This window comes from Labrus bergylta, chromosome 4 (genome assembly GCF_963930695.1).
Source record: "Labrus bergylta chromosome 4, fLabBer1.1, whole genome shotgun sequence".
NCBI lineage: Eukaryota > Metazoa > Chordata > Actinopteri > Labriformes > Labridae > Labrus > Labrus bergylta.
The window spans coordinates 24,369,403-24,390,187 of NC_089198.1; the positions used below are offsets into that span (position 1 = coordinate 24,369,403).

Sequence of the window (20,785 nt, forward strand, 5' to 3'; positions counted from 1 at the left end):
GGCCCCATTGTTTCCCAGCCCGTCTGCCTGCTTTACCATGTCCACTGATTATTTCATTCAAGATGACTCCTACTACTACCCCATTCATTCACCCAGAAGTTAACAGTGACGTAGCTCCAGAACTCCAAAACCTTGTGTTTCCTTTTTAGGCTAGTTGATAGTTTAATAGTGCTCCTGCACATAATGGTAGAATACTGCTAAGTTATCCCCTGCAACCCACATTCATTCTAATTTTCCTTGAAGATTTAGTCAGCCTCCAGTGCCTTTTGGATGTTGAGTCAGATGATAAATCTAAACCTTTACTCTGATGCATGATTTGCTTAAGATTTTTTTTCTTTTCTCTAATTTTTAAAGGTTATTTTCAAGGCCAAGAAACATGTGTAAGGCTTTTCCTCAGCTGGATACAGAGGGTTGTTTGTTATTCTTGATAACTGATGGAAATGTGGCGTGACAACTCCTTTTTCCTGATGTATCATGGTAGGGCAAACACTCGATGACCAGAACTTCCTTTTGCACTGTTTTGACCTCTTGTTCTCTGCCCTGTAGGCTACTAGATACAAAGTGTTTAATACAATTTAACAAGGCTAATACAGGTCTTCATTGCTATTCCAAAATGATCATTTTTATAAAACTACTCCACCCATAACCAATGTCTTTTGTTAAAAAAAGAAAAAGAAGTTACAATTATTTTTGTCATCTATGTATCTATTTAGTTTTTAAAGAATAAATAACACACTTGTAGATTCTAACCAATAAATATTGTTTTGAATAATCTTACTCCTATTAAATAGGACCATTTTAGAATATGGAAAAAAAACAATAATCATGTTTCACATCATTTCTTAAAGTATTTGTCCTTCAAAAAGGGCTGTTTAGTCTTCAAAACTTATTTTCAAGTGCTTTAAATAGCTGCTATTGTCATGATTTGGTCTTATTTATGTATGGCCCTGAAATGTCCTGCTATAAATATGAATGTCCCAGAGGCATTGTGCTGGCCTGGCATTGGAGGTAGTAACAGGAATTAGAGGGGCAACTTATCATTGTAAATGAGCGGGGACAGTTGGGGAGAACAGCGTTGTGTGTTTGTTCATGTCTTGAGTGTGTGTGTATGCGAAGCTCTCACCAGTTCTTTACACTACTTGTACTACAACTTTATTAGATCAACACTTATACACGCAGTATTTTTTGAAAGCGTAAAATTATATTGTCACATCTATGACAAAGCATAATATGAGGAGAGTATTAAAAAGTACCCATGATCTTCATTACATTTTTGAATAAGATGAATAATTTGTTTATTACTTAAGAAAAAAAACATGAGAGAAACATGAGACTTCTCAGGTAGCAGTTGAAGTAACTGACAGGTGAGTTGTTCAGATGAAAATGATCAAGAGTCTTTCACAGTTTAGAAAAAATGCAAACAATGCTGTTAAGATAAACGAGGCCTACAGCCATATGTAGATATCTTATCAGCATGGCACCCACATGCTGGCGAAAGCAGTACACCCTCTCAAGAAACTTTATGTGTTTTTGTAAAGTCAGACATGTTGGCATACCTGCCTTGGGTAGAAAATTAACCAGTTGAACAAGTATGTCATAAAGTGAATTGCTGTTTCAATGCTTGCAATGTTCTTTCAGTTTCACCAACATGCCTGTACAACTAGTTTTTTCTCAGCACAGTGATTCTTTATACATTGATTTTTTTGTTCACTATTGTTCAGTTTACTCTGGTCAACAATCAGTGAATATTTACTGATTGTTTTATCGGCTTGGCATGCAAGTTAAAATTTCTCCATCTCTGTGCTTCAGTGCTGGTTCTACAATTCAGCAGACGCTTTTATCAAAAGCGACGTACATCAGAGAGTAAGTACAACACAAGCAAGGATCTAGAAAAAAGGGAACAATGTCAGTCGTTTTTGTCGCTGTTTTGTAAGCGAGCAGGAGAGTTTTAAATTTGATGCGAGCAGTAACTGGGAGCCAGTGTAAGGAGATGAACAGCGGAGTGACATGTGCTCTTTTAGGAAGTTTGAAGACCAGTCGTGCTGCTGCATTTTGTATCATTTGCAGAGATTTGATAGTGCATGTAGGAAGACCTGCCAGTAGAGAGTTGCAATAGTCGATGCGTGATATCACAAGAGCTTGTACCAGGAGCTGTGTAGCATGTTCTGACATGTAAGGTCTGATCTTCCTGATGTTGTACAGGGCAAATCGACATGACCGGGCAATCGAGGCTACTTGAACCTTAAAAGTTAGCTGGTCATCAATCATGACACCCAGGTTCCGGGCAGACTTTGTGGGCATGAGTTTGGTTGTTCCAAGCTGGATGTTGATCTGTGGTTGCATAGAGGGACTGGCTGGGATGACAAGGAGCTCAGTCTTTGAAAGGTTGAGTTGAAGGTACTGTTCATTCATCCATTTAGAGATATCAGCAAGGCATGATGAGATTCTTGCAGAGACTGTAACATCGTCTGGTGGGAATGACAGGAAGAGCTGGGTATCGTCAGCATAGCAGTGGTATGAGAAGCCATGAGAGCGGATTATTGAACCAAGTGAGTTTGTGTATATGGAGAAGAGAAGGGGACCAAGCACTGATCCTTGAGGTACCCCTGTGGATAAGTTGTGCGCTTTGGACTGTAACATATTAACCTGAAATCAACCCAAAACTCACAGGACATGAATGAAAACCCCCACTCTTCCTGTTTACTGAAAACAAAAGCCATTCATGTGATTAACTGTGAAAGACACTTTACATCGGAATGTAAAGAACAGGACGTCATAAAAAAACAATAAGTCTTTAATCCAAGTTGGGGAACCAGACCACTTGGGTACATGCGAACGAATCTCTGAATAAACAAACCCATGAAGACCGCCGTCTGCCGAGTTAATCAACACGGCAGGGGAGGCCTTTGATGTGATCTGGACTATCTCAAACGGACTTAATAGCTTTTAGACCCATTGAACAAACTGCCTTTACCAACTTAATCCATTTCTGTTATAAAATAATTTCGGTTCAATCCCTGAATCGGATATAGGTATCCATGACATCAAGACTAACACTTTCATGCAAGTTAGATTCCGCTACGATCATTTATGACGAACTTAGATATTGGAAAACTAAATCACATTACTTGATGGACTCTACTTGAATCTTACGTGGAGCACTACTAACCCCTAGTGGCAGGAGCGCTGTACCGATCTGAGTTTCAGGACGGAGGAAGTACGATAGTTACTATGTGATTTTGTCCTAGTAATACATTTTGTATTGTAAGATATGATTCTATACCCTTCATATTATATTAATGTGTTTTGTTTTGAATGTTGAATGGTATAATGCTGATTTCATTCCCATACAGGCGGAAATCGTCTAACTGTCTTCAGGTTGGACGTAATGTCTATTTCATTGCATAATTGTCTGAAATGCTTAATGTCGGAAATAATCCTACATACGAATATTGACATGGTGATGTTCATATGATCAAAGTTCTTATTTATGCTCTTAATAAGTAAAGAACTCGGAGTGGATTAAATTAAAAGTTAAACATCAGAGGCGGGTTAGATATTAGGCCACGCCCCCTTCATAAAGTCATCCTCAGGATAAGTAGCTCGTCCCTCAGGAGCTCAGGGCTTTTTTTTTCTTTTGCTTTTTCTTCTCGCCTTTTTCCTTTTCTTGCAAATTTTATTCTGAAACTCTTTCTTCCCTCTTTAGACGTCTCTTGCTAATTCTTTTCTCGAACCACGTTGTTCCTTCAAGTTTTGTTCAATTGAACACTACGCATAAGTAAGGAAGCGTTCTGATTATGAGATTGGGGTGTTGAGTCAAGCTTGTGGTATCCGAATCAAAGCCTCAGAGTCCACTTCATCAAATTTATTAAGTACCCTTTTTATTTTTCTTCCTCAAAATCCCACTTCGTTAAATCCCTCAAACAATATAGTTAAACTCCAAACTTGACATAAGGATCTCACCATGACAATCTAAACCATTCAATTTTATTGTTATTCAAGTTATATCATTGTTGTAATTAAACTGATATTACCTTTGCATTTCCTTTATATTCTTCTGTTCATCATTTTTCTTTATTAAACTTTCATTAATTTCATTAATGTGTAATTTTATGGTTTTTACTACTTGAGAATTCATCCCAATGATATGAGACAGATTTATAGATTCATTAATTACTACAAGTAATATTAGTTTCCTTACTTAACAAGGATGGTGCCCCGAGTTATATATATTAGATATTAAATAGTAGATACGCTACAGGACACTTCTCCCTTCCACGACACTCTAAAGGATCGCCCAGAGAGGTAGGACACGAACCAGCAGAGGGCAGATCCGGAGAGGAAATGGTCTGTAGGAGGCTTGATGGTATTGGGTCCAGAGGACAGGTGGTGGGCCGAGTCTAGCACAAGCTTAGAGACTTCATCCTCAGTCAGAGAGGAGAATGAGTCGAGTGAGGCACTTTTGGTTGGTGCCTTTGCGCTGAGTTGGTCAGGCTCACAAAACTGGTTACTGATGGTTGCAACCTTTTCAGTAAAATACAAGGCAAACATGTCTGGTGTGAACAGATCGGAGGGTGGAGGAGGAGGTGGTTGAAGCAGTGAGTTAAATGCAGAAAACATTTTTTTTGTATCTGTGGCATTGCATATCTTGTTCTGATAATATGTTGTCTTGGCCGTTTTCAGGCTGGAGGAGAATGAGACAAGTCTTTGCTTATAGTCATTGAGGTCAGCGGACTGTTTGGATTTTTGTCATTTTCTCTTTGCTGACCTCAGCCCTGCTCTTTGCTCTCTTATGACTTCCGTGAGCCATGGGCTAGGGCGGGTTTTGCGAGCGGGTTTGGACACCAGAGGGCAGAGCATGTTCAGAGATGAGGCTAGTGTGGAGCAGAGTGTGTCTGTAGGGAGTGCGGTAAAGACCTTTTGGGCAGGCATGGCAGCAATTACCTCGTTAGACAGCTGAACTGGTTTGAGCGATCGCATATTTTGGTGGTATGACACCATTTGTGGGTGTGCCTGAGGGAGTTCCGGCAAGGAGATTGTGAATTGAATAAAGAAGTGGTCTGATAGATGCAGGGGGGTGACAGTCAGGTTTGCTGTCGAGCTGTTCCGAGCCAGGATTAAATCAAGAGTGTTGCCAGCTTTGTGGGTAGGAGGAGTTTGGACCTGTGTGAGGTCAAATGAGGATAGGAGAGCAAGGCAGTCTGTTGTCTGGACTTTATCAGTGTGTATATTCATGTCTCCCATTACAATCAGTGGTGTTCCATCATCAGGTATTTCTGAGAGTAGCATGTCCAGTTCCACAACAAAATCATTCAGATTGCACCCTGGTGGGCGGTAAATGATAGCAATGTACATTTTAATAGGAGCAGTAACCATCATTGTGTGATATTCGAATGAGGAGTTGTTGCTCAGTGGGAAAAGTTTATTGAATTTCCAGGTATTAGAAATGAGGATACCTGTACCAACTCCACGTCCAACAGAGCGGGGTGTGTGTGAGAACATTGTGTCAACAGATAGAGCAGCTGGTGTGACTGTATTTTCTGGTTGTGCACTTTTGGAAAGTTGGCTGCATTAATAACTTTTTCTCTGGTTGATGCCCTCCATTGACTGAACCTGATCGTTGAAATGTTTATTTCCAAATAAAAGTTTGAGGAAGCGATCCAAGCCGTTAGAAAAGAAACACACCAAGTGCTGTGATGGCGCTGTGGAAAATCCTGTGTCTGGCACCGAAGAAGTAGTGCTTTGAAAACCCTCAATTGCGGCCAAAACGGCCCTTCCAATATTCTCCGCTAATTCGCTCGACAATTTCAAAATCCTGCCAGTCTCCTGTAGTCTCCAATGGTTGGATCGCTTCCTCGAACTTTTATTTTGGTTCTCAAGGTGGTAGAGTGAATTTTCATATTAGCTAAATATTTAGAAATAGTTGCTAAATATTTAATTTATATTCTATATATTTAGCTTTGATTATAAATATTTACAATCTTAGCTAAATATATAGGATCAAAGCTAAATATTTAGAATGTAAACTAAATGTTTAGAAACGTGGCTAAATATTTAGAATCAGGACATGTATTTTTAACATTTATATATAACATTTAGATAAAACATTCAACATTTAGATGTAATATTTAACATTTATATTTGCCAATGAAATGATCTTACATTTTTATTCACTAAAGTAAATATGACAAAGTTCACAAATATTTCTCTAAATGTGAATAAAAAGTGATGTTTTAGGGCTAAATGTGGAGAAATGTTGTTGTTATTTGTAGTGTACACAACTTTACAATCGGCGCCCCATATTAGTGTCCACCCCGTGGGAAATTTGTAGTCACATACACAGATAGTACATGGACACACATGAGTAAACACATACCAGTCAATGTGGTCATTTGTGTAGGGCATTAATAGTCGAGCGAGCAAAGTTCTTCTTGAAGCGTGCCCTTTTCCAGGTCGGGACTAGTATTTGGAACCTGATGGTAAAAAAAAAGAGAAGAGTGGTATGGGGTGAGTGGATGAGTGGGATCATGGGCAATGGTGAGTTATCTGTGTGTCAGAGCTTTGTTATTGAGATCTGAGAGGATTTGGGTGGGTAGTAAGAGGCCTCTCAGATCTCAATAACAAACCTCTGACACAGAGAGCCCTCACCAGTGATCAGAAAGACAATTTTGCACCTGCATGACTTTACAGTACATTTTCTGTGTACAGTCTGAAAATATTACTTTGACATTAGTATTATTATTAGAACCAGAGGTTAAATCAGTCCAGCTGTCAGAGGCTTGACACTTCATCCACATCTGTAGAGATGGTCCGCAGCTGTTTCTCACGAGGATGGGAGGTTTCTTTCCTCCCTGAGTTGTTCTTGCTCGCTCCATTCAGAGAAAACTTTGTTTCATATGTCAAAACTTATTTTACATTTTTCTAGTCTGGTTTTAAAATCTACTACCTGAAAAAGGTTTCCCCAACATCTCTGCCATGACGAGAGCACAGCTCCATGCAGAGTTCAAGTGCAGACAGCTGTTGTTGAGATTCTGACGCATAACAAGAGTACATGCAGTAGGATAACTTTTGGTGCTTTGTGTATTAGACCATGAGACAGATAGGGGAAGCAAATAATGCACAATTTTTCGAGCTATTAGCACCTGCAATCCATTCTTAATGAATCAGACCCTTCGGTTTTGTCCATAATAAGTTACTTGATATGGTCAGGGAATTGTTTTGAAAAACCTCATGATATTTAAAATTAGAAAAAAAATCTGTCATGGAAATAGAAATGTAAATTAGCTTCAACACAAGGTCATCCGTTTTCATTGCAGAAAATGGAAGCACTTTATATAACATTGACACGTAACATTCAGATAAAAGATAAAAGATAGACCCTGGAATCTTTTTGTTTGCACAGAGTTCATTTTCGGACAACTGTTCAATAATGTAGGTCAGAAACAAAAAAACAAACTCATTGTTGTTTTCAACCATTGCCACATGTTTAAGCCAGATACTGGAAATGACACAAGGTCTGTTTAAACAATCTCATATGGTATGAATTAGTTCCAGATGTGGGTCTGTTTTATGTGTGTTCTCTGTGTGTGTGTGTAGTCAGTGAATGTTTTAAGAAACACCAAAAGCAGCAGTCACAGTAAACAAACATAGTGAGACCTCTTAGCTTAGACACTTTCTCCAAAACGTGACATTTTATATTCATTCTAGTTGTTAAACTATTGTTTAAGGTAAGCACTTTATTTCAAATGTTTCCAATTGCTTGTGTAAGAGGAAGTATAATCATCAAACAGCATTGCCTCATTTGAGAGACAACAGGGGAAGGATAAGAAATGTAAGTGTGAATTCGGCAAATCTGTATAAGTGGTGTCTGTACAAGGAGAATATGTTGTATTGCAAAGTAACCTTAAAGAAAAAAATACAATGTATCAGACTTTTTACTAAACAATGGATTTTATCCAATCTGTGATACGCTGTGATGAAGCACTAATCTCAGAAACCCACTTCCACTGTAGTCCCTTATAGAAATAGCGTAATGCTACCCACAACATGACTTGATAACAATGATGACCAGAAATGTAATAATCAAGGTAAATGTAAGACTTGATAAACAACATAGAAACTGTTTAAAAACAACACACAAATAAAATTACCTGTTTTATTCACATACATACAATTACAGGGTAAAATACACTATTTGATTTGAATAGATTCAAGATGAAGATGATTTTTTTTCAGATTACAACAGGTATTTTTTATATAAGGCAAGTTTATTAAAAGAGCACCATACATACATGAAGCGATTCATAGTGCTTTAGTGAATTTTATTCTCAGTGGATGTTGAGTCAGAAATAGGGTTAGAGGGTAACTTAAAATGACTAAAATACATTTCCAATGAGAGAGTAATTACATTGTGTAACAATAAAGGTCAGAGATCACAGTATTGAGAAGCTATGGTTATTTCTTGTGCACACAAAACAAATGACTTCTAGTGAAACCAGTCCAGTGGCATTCCATTTATGCTTATGTCCTAAACAATGGAGATTGCTAGCTTTCTCCACAGATTAAGTATTGTGCACGCATGAGACAAAACATAGTGACAAGATGTCACTTGCTCTCGCTTACGTTTAGGTAACACAAATGGAGCCATCATGGTGAGAGTCCCACAGGAACACATGTTAAATACCAACAAAGTCATGGTATTTTTCATGAACCATTACTGTTATCAAATTGACATCATTACACAGAGCAATCACAACCTTTGGCAATGTATGCACAGTGGATGTTATGTAAGCAAGAACTGATAATTCTATTTAACATAATCAGGTAAGACAAACAGAGCTGTCATGGTGAGTGTCCAACAGGATTGCGATGTGAAAAACCAACAAAGTCAAGGCTTTTTTTCTAATTATAAAAGGATTTCTTTGGAAAAACAAAAATACATATATTGTAATAGAATTTACAGAATTACGACGAGCAAGTCAGAAAAGTGTTGGCCTTTGCAAAGTCAAACAAGGTGCTTCAAAATTGTGGTAGTAAATCTATCAAGATTTTTAATGGTTTTTCCCAAGCTTTGTTTTTTTCATTAATACTTCATTGTTACCGGAAAGTCCCAATAAACTAACATACAGTTAAATATGATTAACAATCAACATTTCTATAAATACTTAACCAATACCAAAGAAACATGATTTTGTGAAATTAAAGCTTGCAGAGATGATCAAAGTTTCAAAACCATAGTAATGATTGGTTTAATATCTGAGTCTGTATCGAAACTGAACATCTCCGACAGGCTGCATAGATCCAAAACCCCACCGCCTGAAATCAATTTCCGGTATCTTCTCATCCGGGTTCTTGAGCTCAAACTCAAAATAGACCAGCATGAGGAAAACAAACTGTTTCAGCTCATTGGTGGCAAAAAAACGTCCAGGGCACATGGAGACCCCGGCACCCCAGGGCATGTTGTAATACTTCACCTTCTTCCCTGCTTTGTAAAAATCTGTTTTCTTGGATCCGTCTGGATTCAGGAAGCGGTCAAACTTGAATGAGTGTGGGTCAGGGTGGATCTCTGGGTCAATGTGAACTGCAATGTAAGGGAAGAGTGCAACTCTGTCTCCCTTGCGGACAGAGTACTCACGTCCGTCGGCCATCTTCAGGGTCATATCCTGGAGCACAGCTCTTGTCAGAAGGGGTGCAGCGGTGAGTCGCAGGGTTTCTTCCACAGCACTGTCTAGGATTGGTGTTTTTAAAAGCATCTCACGTGTCAGGTCGAGTAGAGGACTACCACGGTTGACTTCCTGTCCAGACTCCCTCACAACCTTATCGACCTCTTCCTTCACTGCTGCCATAGCTTCTGGATGCTTCATGAGGTAGAGGAGCAGCCAGAATGCAGATGGCCCGGTGTTCCCCTGAGAGGCCCACAGAAGCACAAACATGTACCTGTCTATCATCGTCTCACTGTCACCCGAGTCTTCTTTGGCCTGCTGCATGTCCCACACCCAGCGACTGATGTTGTCTTTCATTTTCATTTTCTGCACTGACAGAGTGTTCCAGAAGTTTCCCAGAAGCCTCTCTGCTTCCATCCTTCCTCTCGGTGTCAGGACCCCATAAGCCAGGTTGGGGAATAGCTGGTCATATTTACGGAACTCGTAAAATAGGGCCTCAGATTCGACTCTGTCTTTCTCTTTAGCTTTTTCCTCACTTCCTTCTGACTTGTGTGGCCTGTTACCATAAAGAGACAAGTAGCCAGCCCTAAAGACAATATTGTAGCTGTACATAAACAGTCCGTCTTCCATCCAGGTCTTTTGGTCTGTAGCTGATCCCATAGTGTGCAACATCAGGTTCTGCAGATTGCTCATCATAGCTTGTGTCATTATCTCCAGGCCATCCCCTTTCAGGTGCTTGTTGCTGGAAATCTGGAGAACGGTGTGGTCGCTCTTTTCCGCTTTGTAGCCAAAAACTCTTTGCACCAGATGCACAGCAAACTCATTGAAGTCCAGTTTATCTCGACTCTCCTTCACAAGCGCCCCAAACGACAGAGGGTCTTGAAAGAATGTAATGTAAAACCCTCCCAGCTGTACTGTGAAAACGTCACCATGCTTCTGCTTCATTCTTTCCAGAAACTTCAATGAGTTCCTGCGAAACTCCAACACATGACCCAGCCAAGGGATGAGCCCCTTATCCAGAGGAGGCTCTCCTGGTCTACGTTGTCGAAACACCCCGAGGAGGTACAGCCCTCCCATCAGAGCAGCAAGAATGCTCAGAAGGACCGGCAGCAGCAGCCCCATGACTGATTTCTCTTTGAGCCACACAGGGATTTGGAAGGAACGTCCAAATCCAGCATGATAAGGAGTATGTTGCTCCTCCCTTTGTTTCCACCCTCAAGCATTCCAGGAACTTATTAACCCTTTACCATTTAAAGAGGAAACAGTGAGATTCACACAGACCTCAACAATTGCATTAATTTGTGTACAACCTGCTTAAACTGTAAAATAAATGTTAAAAATACTGTTACTTAAGGCAATTTGTTAACTGAATCTTTTTAAGCCTTATAGTATTTGCATTTAAAGCAACAGCCAAGAAAAAATATGATCAAAATTGTGAACAGAGTTTTATAAATGTCAGTGCAGTATGGAATCCTCTGCTATTTTAATATGTCTAAATGTAGTGCAAATTTGGCTGAGTCAGGGTTTTTGTGTCTAAAGGTATACCATCATGTGAAAGTTTCTGATAAGGAGCACATACTCAAAGTCACATGGAATACATACGTCAAACTATAGGTCATTAGGTTTTCAAAGTTGGTGCACAGAGCTGGGGAGTGTGGTTTTAAATTCTGTTTTTTATTTATTTGTGCTCTAGAAAATCTAACATTCTACTGATTTAGTTTGTTCTTTTTATATACGCTGTTATAACCAAGTAAACAAAGGTTTTAATTTCTAGCATTGTCAGAAATGTTTAGGTAAAATAGTGTTAGCAAAATAATATACTCTTGCCATACGTGAATTGTCCCGTTATGCAGATTGGCTCATGACAGAATAAATGTTTTATAATATAGTCAGCTTTTAATTGAGCTGGTAAAGTCTATTTGAAACTGCTGGGTAGCAAGTGGATTACCCCACACAGCCTATAGATGTCTACCTAAATGAAATATTTCCCCTTTTTTTATTCTTAATTGGAATATGAAAAGTAAATTATGTTATCATGTAGAGAAGCAGAAGTATGTACTATAAAAAGGAACATACTACAGTAAATAACTTGTATCTCAAAACGTCAGTAATATTCAAATTTGCTTCTTTATTTGCACCACAGGTTTGAAAAATGGTTGTTCCCTATTTTATACCAACATTTCAGACCTATCAGGGGAGGATGTAATGGTGATGTTCACCAGGCAGGTAAAGTTATTGATCTCTGGGAGGCATGTAAACATGAAACCCAAATAATTTGATATTTAGTCAGATTTAGTCAGTAAGGCTTTTCTAACTGACAATCTGAAAATGATTTGATGAAAGAAAGTTAAAAATAAATGACAATTAGGATGAGGAATTGTGGATAATATAACTCAGGTTTCCCTCAAACTTTCAGATTGAAAGAGAAGTAATACCCCTTATGCATCTGAGTGGATTTGTTTTAAAATAAAGAAAATGGCATCATTCTTCCCATTTTTTGAGGGGGATGAACCCCCTTGACCCAACTCTAACTTAGACCACCCCAGAATTTTGACTTGCATCTTGCTGATAATTACATGTTCGAGATTCAATACTTTCTCTTTGCATGATGAAAAAAAATACTTTCTCTTGATGATGATGAAAAAAAAAAAAACAATTAAGTCAAATAATATTTATTCTCAACGGATGTCAGTTGCAATCTTTTATTTATTTTTTTAAATCTATGCTGCAGAGAGTCTTCTACTTGGTCTGTAGCACTGCTGAGTTTTATGAGTGAACATCTAGCACCACCTGCTGGATCCTTGCTTAGGAGATCCCCAAGAATCCAAGAGTAAGGATAAACAAGAGCAGCCAAGATGGAGGTCTTGAATTGGACAAGTTTCCCTTTATTAGAAATGAAGTTATTTATTGGAAGCTGCAATTGATTCGATGAATCTGTTACATCCCAATATAGAGTTTCATACCATAGGTAAGAAAGATTAAATATTCAACTCAAGTCTATAGCTATTAAGTGGCTAAAATGCTAAGTTTCCTAAGTATTTAGACCACCTTGTGAAACTAGTGACAATAAATAGTTACAGGTTGACTTTAGGGGTCTGAAATTTGCGTTCAGGCATACATTCCTGGTTAGATTGATTGCATTGAGATGCAGCCAGAGCAACACCGAAAGAGACAACACCTCTGCTCTGTGTCTCTAGGCCAGTTTGCCCCCAGAAGGCAAATCTAACGCACAGCCTCTTATCTTCCCCTGAGAGGCCCACAGAAACACAAACATGTAGCTGTCTATCATCGTCTCACTGACACCCATCTCTTTTTTGCCCAGCTGGATGTCCCACACCCAGCGACTGATGTTGTCTTTCATTTTCATTTTCTGCACTGACAGAGTGTTCCAGAAGTTTCCCAGAAGCCTCTCTGCTTCCATCCTTCCTCTCGGTGTCAGGACCCCATAAGCCAGGTTGGGGAATAGCTGGTCATATTTACGGAACTCGTAAAATAGGGCCTCAGATTCGACTCTGTCTTTCTCTTTAGCTTTTTCCTCACTTCCTTCTGACTTGTGTGGCCTGTTACCATAAAGAGACAAGTAGCCAGCCCTAAAGACAATATTGTAGCTGTACATAAACAGTCCGTCTTCCATCCAGGTCTTTTGGTCTGTAGCTGATCCCATAGTGTGCAACATCAGGTTCTGCAGATTGCTCATCATAGCTTGTGTCATTATCTCCAGGCCATCCCCTTTCAGGTGCTTGTTGCTGGAAATCTGGAGAACGGTGTGGTCGCTCTTTTCCGCTTTGTAGCCAAAAACTCTTTGCACCAGATGCACAGCAAACTCATTGAAGTCCAGTTTATCTCGACTCTCCTTCACAAGCGCCCCAAACGACAGAGGGTCTTGAAAGAATGTAATGTAAAACCCTCCCAGCTGTACTGTGAAAACGTCACCATGCTTCTGCACACAGGGATTTGGAGTGAACGTCCAAATCCAGCATGATAAAGAGTATGTTGCTCCTCCCTTTGTTTCAACCCTTACGCATTCTGGGAACTACATAAACCTTTACCATTTAAAGAGGAAACAGTTAGATTTGCACAGACATCAACAACGGAATTCATTTTCGTAAAACCTACTTCAACTGTTAATAAACAGTTATGTTAGACAATTTTTTTTTTTTTTTAATCTTGTATTTTTGAACCTCAGTAAGTGCATTTAAATTAACACAGTGTAGAAAACATGAATTGTCTCTTTGAGCAATGCACTCAAACTGTCAAAATTACATTTTTTTATAAAGGTCCCTGCAGTATACAAATCCTCTGCTATTTTTGAGATGCACATGATGACAGACTAAGTCTTAAAGTAGGGCACATTTGGCTGAGTAAAAGTTTTTGTGTATAAAAGTATATCATCATGTAGCCTACACATTTTTGATGAGCAAATCACATGGAATGCATATCTCAAACTATAGGTCATTAGCTGTGGCGGCAGGTCAATAGGGAGCGCTAGGCCACTCCCCGCAAGGACAATAACCATAGACTGTAAATAATAATGGACGAAGCCTGAGTGATGTCACCTGCTGCTGGAAATGCTGTCTCAACTTTCAGGCAAGAGCTGGAGCTGAGTCGGGTCTTTAGCCAGTAAGGTCAGCTATGCACCTTACTGTGAATAACACTCATCCTTCATAATCAAAACAGATGAGTTAGGAAATAATTCACTCTCTGAAGAGTGTCTGCCGATGGAGACATGAGCCAATCAGATCAATATTGTTTCTTAACCAAGCTCTAAACATGTTCATTTCTGCTGTAAAAACTGGCTTTTAAGAATGGGTGTGGATGTGACTTCTATTGCTTCTGCAGACAGCCTCAAGCGGACACTCGACGTAATTCAGGCTTTTGCCATTCCGCATTGGTTTAATTTTTTAAATCCAGAGGTTGCTGCTTGAGAATGACAGACCTTCACTGAATCATAATTTTTTTTGATTAGTATTCAATAATGGCTATACAGGTTCATTTTAAGAGGGTAAAGTCAATTTGGTGTAGTAATTGAATTAAATCGTAAAATCTGCGATAAATTTAGATATAAAACGTTCTACGTCAAGTTACTGATTGGTGACATGTTTCGCTCTTGGGCACCAGATTCCAGGGATCAGGGCCCCCATTGGCTTGCTTTGTAAGTTGCACAAAAGCATTTGTTCCTGTTCAACACAAGAGGTAGAAGCTTAAATAGGTGGTGGAAAAACGGAGAGGGTCCATGCTGCGGATTGTGGAATGGGGCCGACACAGATCCTTGTCCATGTTCTTATTTGAAAAGCCCCTATATATACGCACCAGCCACCACTGGTCTTAGGTAGGCTACTTGTCAAAGTTGGTGCACTGAGTTGGAGAGTGAGGTTTTAAATGATGTTCCCTTATTTGTTCTTTAAAAAATGTAAGATTCGGGGTGCTTGTGGTTAGAACGCGCGCCCCATGTATGGAGGCTGTGGTCCTCCATGCGGACGGAGGTCCATATTCAAATATGACCTGTCCTTTCCCGCATGTCATTCCCCACTCTCTCTCTCTCCCTGATTTCCGACTCTGTCCACTGTCCTATCTCTCCAATAAAGGCACAAAATGCCCAAAAATAAATCTTTAAAAAATGTAAGATACTACAAGTGAAAAGTTATATGAACTTCCAAAAGTATGGTGAACAGTTTTCTTCTTTTTTCTTTTCAGCTGTTACAGCCATTACACAAAGGATTACATTTTAGGGTTCATTTTCAAAAGGCAAACAGATATGATTTATATAACTGCTCTTGCATCTATTACATCCACAGATCAAATACACCAAACCCCTTTATAATACTGCAAAGTGCAAAGACTGTCAACAGAACCCTGACTAATGTATTCACTGTTAATGAAAGTTAATCATCACTTCATTCAGACCTTGAAAACATGACTTTATACTGCACAAGTCCAATGACCTTTGATTTGTGCAAATATTCAAAACCTCTACTGAGTCTAACAGGTTAACACAAATTATTTGAGTCTATATTTAGTCAGAGCGGCTGTCATCTAGGGTTTAAAATCTGCAGTGGAGGGTCATCTGTTTGCTCTGGATCACTGCTAAGTTAAATGAGTGGACCTCTAGCACCACCTGCTGGATTACTGAGTTCAAAACCGCAGACTTCGCTGTAAAACCAAATTCTGTAGGCGCATCAGTGGCCTACTATTATTGTATGTTTACTTCCTCCTTGCTTGAGGGATCATAAGAGTGAGGACACACAAGAGCAGTCATCTCGGAGGTCTTTTACCAACTTTCCCTTCATTAGATATCAAGTCATTTATTGGAAGATTTGAGTTCATCATCATACATGTAGCAGAGAAAACTGATGAATATCCTGGAGCAGTGACACTGTGACCACATATTCAGTCTCCATAGATTATTCCTCATGACATAAACTTTCCTTAAAAAAAACAAGTAAATATGTGGGACTAAATATTTATTAATGATTACTAAACGATCAAAGAGAACCTTTTTTATATTATCATCTTTACAAGACATTGTACTGGGGGAGATATGCTCTATATTTACAACATTGCTGCAGTCCTGTGACCTAGTTGAATAAGGGAGTTTGGTTTATAACAGTTCTTTTTATTACAGGGACACTTTGTCTTTCAATAAGGCAAAGTGAGGAACTACCACAGCTCTGTTACAATACAGGTTTGGTTAGTAATTTACAATCTTGCGTCTCCATTAGCGGAAAAGTTACACCGTTTAAGTGATTATAAATTGTGTAAATGAAATTATGTTCATAAAGAGTTGTCAGGAAGATGAATGTTTGTCGACCCCAGCACACTTTCATGCATCTCTGTTCTTTCATCTACAGTCCATCAGGGTCTGGTTGGTGCAAGCTAAGTAAGAACAGATACATCATAATTGCATGAATGAAACGTCACATGCTCATTAGGTCTTCAAAGCTGTTTCTCTTGAGGCACCTTTCATTTTCTTGGTCAGGTTTAAACTCATATCTCGAGTGTAAAAAGAAAAGTGTAGCCTGCTTCATGAGGCTAAAGTTCATTTTGTTTATGACAATCCATTTATATAGACACGAACAATACCTGATTACTCAAAAAAACATACAAACCCAAACTTCCCCATGATGATACTAAGTTGTTGCCACATTTAAAAAACAAACAATTGACCTCTTGTGTGCAAAACCTGCTACAAAAAAGCACCACTTTAATGCAATATAGGTAACTGGGTTCACAGCGCCGCCCAGTGGTCAAGTAAACAAAATACATGTCAAATGCATAGACTGTAAATATTGGTCAAATGGCTTGCATGGTACTAGGCCTATTTCGCGGCCAAATATATTTTCATTAAAACCCGATATGAGCAAGATGCTCTTATTTCGATTCCATAGGCCTGTGCTGATTTGGTTTGTTTTATTATTAATATTTAAAAAACAACATTGTAACAACAATACAGCTGCAGTTACTTAGACTAGACTAGGCCTAGTCCCCCTCTCCCCACACGCACGCGCGCACACACACACACACACGCACGCACACACGCACACACACACACACACACACACACACACACACACACACACACACACACACACACACACACACACACACACATTAGTTCTCAGGCTGATACCGCACGTTGCAGAAACGTGCAACCACGAGCCCTCTTGACCCACGCCCACTGTTACGTCATCCCAGAGATCAATGCAGTAATCAAGAGTATTGCCTCCCATCTACGTACACCTCGGTTTAAATACCTGTAAGTCATACAGTGGCATCATTATACAAAATAAGAGACAATAGAAAAGCGGGGAACACTGTGGTATTTATTAAAAAACGGGTGCAGATGGTGCAGATGGTGCAGACTGAGTGCCCAAGTCTGCCATGAGAGCAACAGTTTTAAAGAGTATTTTGTTTCTTTAGTTTGTCCAAATACAATAATAACGTGAAAGCTACTGCTAGAATCCCAGCCTGGTAAATTCTGTCTGCTGACTGTGTGAAAAAAGGTTTTCATTGATTCAATTTTAAACAAACCATACCCTGATTGGGCCAGGAGTACCATCTCACATTCGCTTCTCAGTCTTTGGTTTGCGAGGGGGCATGGCCATTTGATGCTGCGTTCAATGCACCTCTGATTTACCACTATCTACATTCGGTTGCGATTTAAAAGTGAGTATAATTCGGCAGCCGCCGCTCGATATGCTAACTAGGCTAACAGCAGCATTTTATAATACGGTATAATGCAACACTTCACAAGATAGCATTTTTAATTAAAAGAGAAATAGCTCGTTCGAATACTGTTTTGTTATACTTATTAAATCCATAGACCTAATTTATCTAGTCTGATTGTTATCTTAAATAATGTTTTCTTTCCATGTATTAGCCACAGAAAATCATTTTAAACATAATTATACAACTAATTATGCTGAGATAAAAGCGCGACATTTCAAGAGAACTTTCATCTTTACCATTTTCTACTTTAACTTGAACACAACGAAACGGGTCATCACCCGCTGACGTCAGACGTGCGTGCAGTGGTAGTTACATCACGCAGGAGCCGGCTATTTCCTTTATACAGTGTACGTGCGACCAGTGGCTCGTTAAGACTCCTAAAACCTCCTCTGGATAATAATTTTAAAGTCCATTTAACAGCAACTCACTCCTCACACAGGTAAGAGTAACTTCGGTATTTGTGGCGTTATACTTAGGTCACAAGTTACAACCACAGTCCTCGCTGTCAATTATTTAATTCCTGTGAGTGTTTCTTGTTCTTTGGCCTTTTGACCAAACTGTTTAACCACTGAAAATACTGTCATTTATCCTTGCACAAGGGTTTATGTTTCTTTCAAAACGCCGGATGTTTGGTGATTTAGGCCTAAACATGAATGTGACGTCTCTCTGTCCTTCATACGTAACCTCTGAGCTGCTCCTGTGGTGTTAACCTCAGCTGTGAACATTGAGTAACACACCTGCTGTGTAAGAATTAAAACAGTTATCGTTTTATTTACTGGGCTTCAACTTGTATCTACAACTGTAGCACAGTTTAGAGTTGAACAGTTGCTTTAATGAAACCCTTCTCCTCCTTACAATGGATGAATGAGCTAACATGCTATGTTATGAAAACCATCTAATAGACAGCATTACTGTACCTAACTTTTGTTTAAAAATGTTTTCTCTCTCTTTAGTCAAAATGTCTGATTATGAAGAGAATGAGTCCAAGTTCCTGCGAAAAGCAAAGGAAAATCCATTTGTCCCAGTGGGTGAGTAGGCTGCAACTTGTGTCCTTACAGGGTTACAGCATGTGGGGGAAAGCTGCCTGGGTTTTGTTAGAAACTTTAACTTGTAACAAAACTGTATTGTCCGAGAGCATGCTGTTGAATGCTTCTAAATGTTTCCAGTATTTGGTTTCAACTTAACCACCCTCATTTCGTCTTAATTGGTCAACTAAGTATAATGATTTTGTCCTTTTGGTCCTATGCAGGAATGGCAGGATTCTTTGCCATCGTTGGGTACAGACTGCTGAAAATGAAAAGTCGCGGCGATACGAAGATGTCAGTTCACCTGATTCACATGCGTGTGGCTGCTCAAGGATTTGTAGTTGGAGCCATGACAATTGGTGTGCACTGAAACTTAGATGACACATTTCTGAATTGATCTTAGTGAGTTAGTACATTATGTTTTAAGTAGATTATAAAGACTGTGATTTAACTTGCCTTCCTTTTTTCTGTTTTCAGGGGTCATTTATTCAATGTACAGAGACTACATCGTCAAACCCAGAGAAGAGCAGAAAGCAGTCACACAAAAATAACACGGACTCTTGCCCTGATAGTTTATGTCCCTTAATATTACCTCATATTAAGGTGTGTAAACCCTTTTATTTTATTAGAGATGTGTCATCATTTTTGTATGAACATGTTCCTTCGCCACCTAACCTTTTACTGTATATATTTATAATTTATTGATTACAGTTCCTGTCTTTAAGATAGTGTACCAGATGGTCAAGCCATCACTCCCGTAATGAAAATAAGTTGTATTGACACGGCTGTTTTTACAGTGGTTGCACTCTGTTGATTTGCAGCTGTAAAGCTCCCTGGTGTGCTATCACTGTGGACAGGTGACATGATATGATACAGAGTTCTGCTGCCTTTCTTTTTAATGTGAGTTAGATATGGAAGTAAAACAGTTTGAGGAGGCTCAGTAAAGATATAAACAGCAATAGCAGAAAGTGTTTTTTTTTTCTCCGTCACTGTTGTTGTATTCTTTTGTATACTAATATAGGAACTTTTGCCAAATTAAGAATACTTGCACCTTAGGCTATTTTTAGATGTGAATGCCTGAGCATTGGGGGGGGGGGGGGGGGCATGATACTGATGGCCTTGATAATATCTGGTCTTATGAAAGCCTTATAACTGATTTTAATTACACTATCAGATTATCACACAAAACAAATGTATGAATAGAAAGTAATGTAATTTTCCACAATGTTGGAAACTCCCATCAAACAAAACCACAAAAGTGTTGGTAGAAATAAAGCAAGTGGTTCAGTGACTGGTCTTCGAATATATTGATTTTAAAGGCCAGGTCCTTTTTTATAATATCATTATGTCGTGGCACAAAGGGGTCCAACGTTTCATTACATCAGCTTCACATCTTCATGTGATGTGCCAGCTAAACTGAGGTACAACTAGACTTTACAGTTTGAATATCATGCTGTACAGTCATCTTGTAATATATAATGCCTCATTACATCCTTCACAAAGTTGAGTTTACTTGATCTGTAGCATATTAAAGGATATTTTTGAAGGTTTTAAAATTTTCTTTGAAAATTAAAAAAGCGTCTCGTCATTCTGACACGGCGTTATCATTTTGAAACCTCTCCATGTTGCACTGAAATGTCTTTTGACCATTAAAGCTTATTTCTTATACAAACGCTAAGATACACTCGTATGCCTGTTCATTTTGATTTTGTCTATTTTGTGTTACACGTACCTCTCAGTACAACACCACTGCAAACGACAGCCTCAGAAATAACCTGAAGTTCTCTTTTATCACTCTCTGAACAGTTAAAAGGTTGACATAAAATCTGTTGTACCGATTGGAATTTTTTTGATGATCTTGTATTACTTTAA

General features: G+C 39.0%; 3 protein-coding genes and 1 pseudogene across 4 annotated transcripts; 1 reads left to right on the forward strand and 3 right to left on the reverse strand.

Annotated features, from left to right (window-relative positions):
* Positions 1 to 1,932: 1,932 nt before the first annotated feature.
* Positions 1,933 to 6,405, reverse strand: LOC136179105 (uncharacterized; annotated as a pseudogene).
* A 1,736-nt stretch (positions 6,406 to 8,141) lies between these two features.
* LOC109999331 (5-beta-cholestane-3-alpha,7-alpha-diol 12-alpha-hydroxylase) lies at positions 8,142 to 10,829 on the reverse strand. Its single transcript, XM_020654367.3, has one exon. It carries the CDS (start codon positions 10,782 to 10,784, stop codon positions 9,249 to 9,251), a length of 1,536 nt encoding a protein of 511 aa, XP_020510023.1. The 5' UTR covers positions 10,785 to 10,829; the 3' UTR covers positions 8,142 to 9,248.
* A 2,011-nt stretch (positions 10,830 to 12,840) lies between these two features.
* Positions 12,841 to 13,687, reverse strand: LOC114921374 (5-beta-cholestane-3-alpha,7-alpha-diol 12-alpha-hydroxylase-like). Its single transcript, XM_065954435.1, has 2 exons — positions 13,684 to 13,687; positions 12,841 to 13,580 (listed from the first exon to the last, which is right to left on the reverse strand). Exons 1-2 carry the CDS (start codon positions 13,685 to 13,687, stop codon positions 12,856 to 12,858), a joined length of 729 nt encoding a protein of 242 aa, XP_065810507.1. The 3' UTR covers positions 12,841 to 12,855.
* A 4,482-nt stretch (positions 13,688 to 18,169) lies between these two features.
* On the forward strand, positions 18,170 to 20,591 carry higd1a (HIG1 hypoxia inducible domain family, member 1A). 2 transcript variants are annotated; one of them, XM_020654384.3, is made up of 4 exons: positions 18,170 to 18,327; positions 18,842 to 18,916; positions 19,138 to 19,272; positions 19,391 to 20,591. In XM_020654384.3, the coding sequence occupies exons 2-4, from the start codon at positions 18,847 to 18,849 to the stop codon at positions 19,462 to 19,464; spliced, it is 279 nt and encodes a 92-aa protein (XP_020510040.1). In that variant the 5' UTR covers positions 18,170 to 18,327; positions 18,842 to 18,846; the 3' UTR covers positions 19,465 to 20,591. The 2 variants fall into 2 exon arrangements, with proteins under 2 accessions (XP_020510040.1, XP_020510039.1); XM_020654383.2 differs by lacking the exon at positions 18,170 to 18,327 and having other exon boundaries at positions 18,823 to 18,916.
* The last annotated feature ends 194 nt before the right edge of the window (positions 20,592 to 20,785 follow it).

Excerpts from the sequence above, each read along its gene's own strand:
- LOC109999331 (XM_020654367.3), bottom strand. The coding sequence starts at position 10,784 with ATGGGGCTGCTGCTGCCGGTCCTTCTGAGCATTCTTGCTGCTCTGATG.
- higd1a (XM_020654383.2), top strand. The coding sequence starts at position 18,823 with ATGTTTTCTCTCTCTTTAGTCAAAATGTCTGATTATGAAGAGAATGAG. Across the intron at positions 18,917-19,137 it reads AAATCCATTTGTCCCAGTGG|GAATGGCAGGATTCTTTGCC; the intron begins GTGAGTAGGCTG and ends GGTCCTATGCAG. Across the intron at positions 19,273-19,390 it reads AGTTGGAGCCATGACAATTG|GGGTCATTTATTCAATGTAC; the intron begins GTGTGCACTGAA and ends TTCTGTTTTCAG.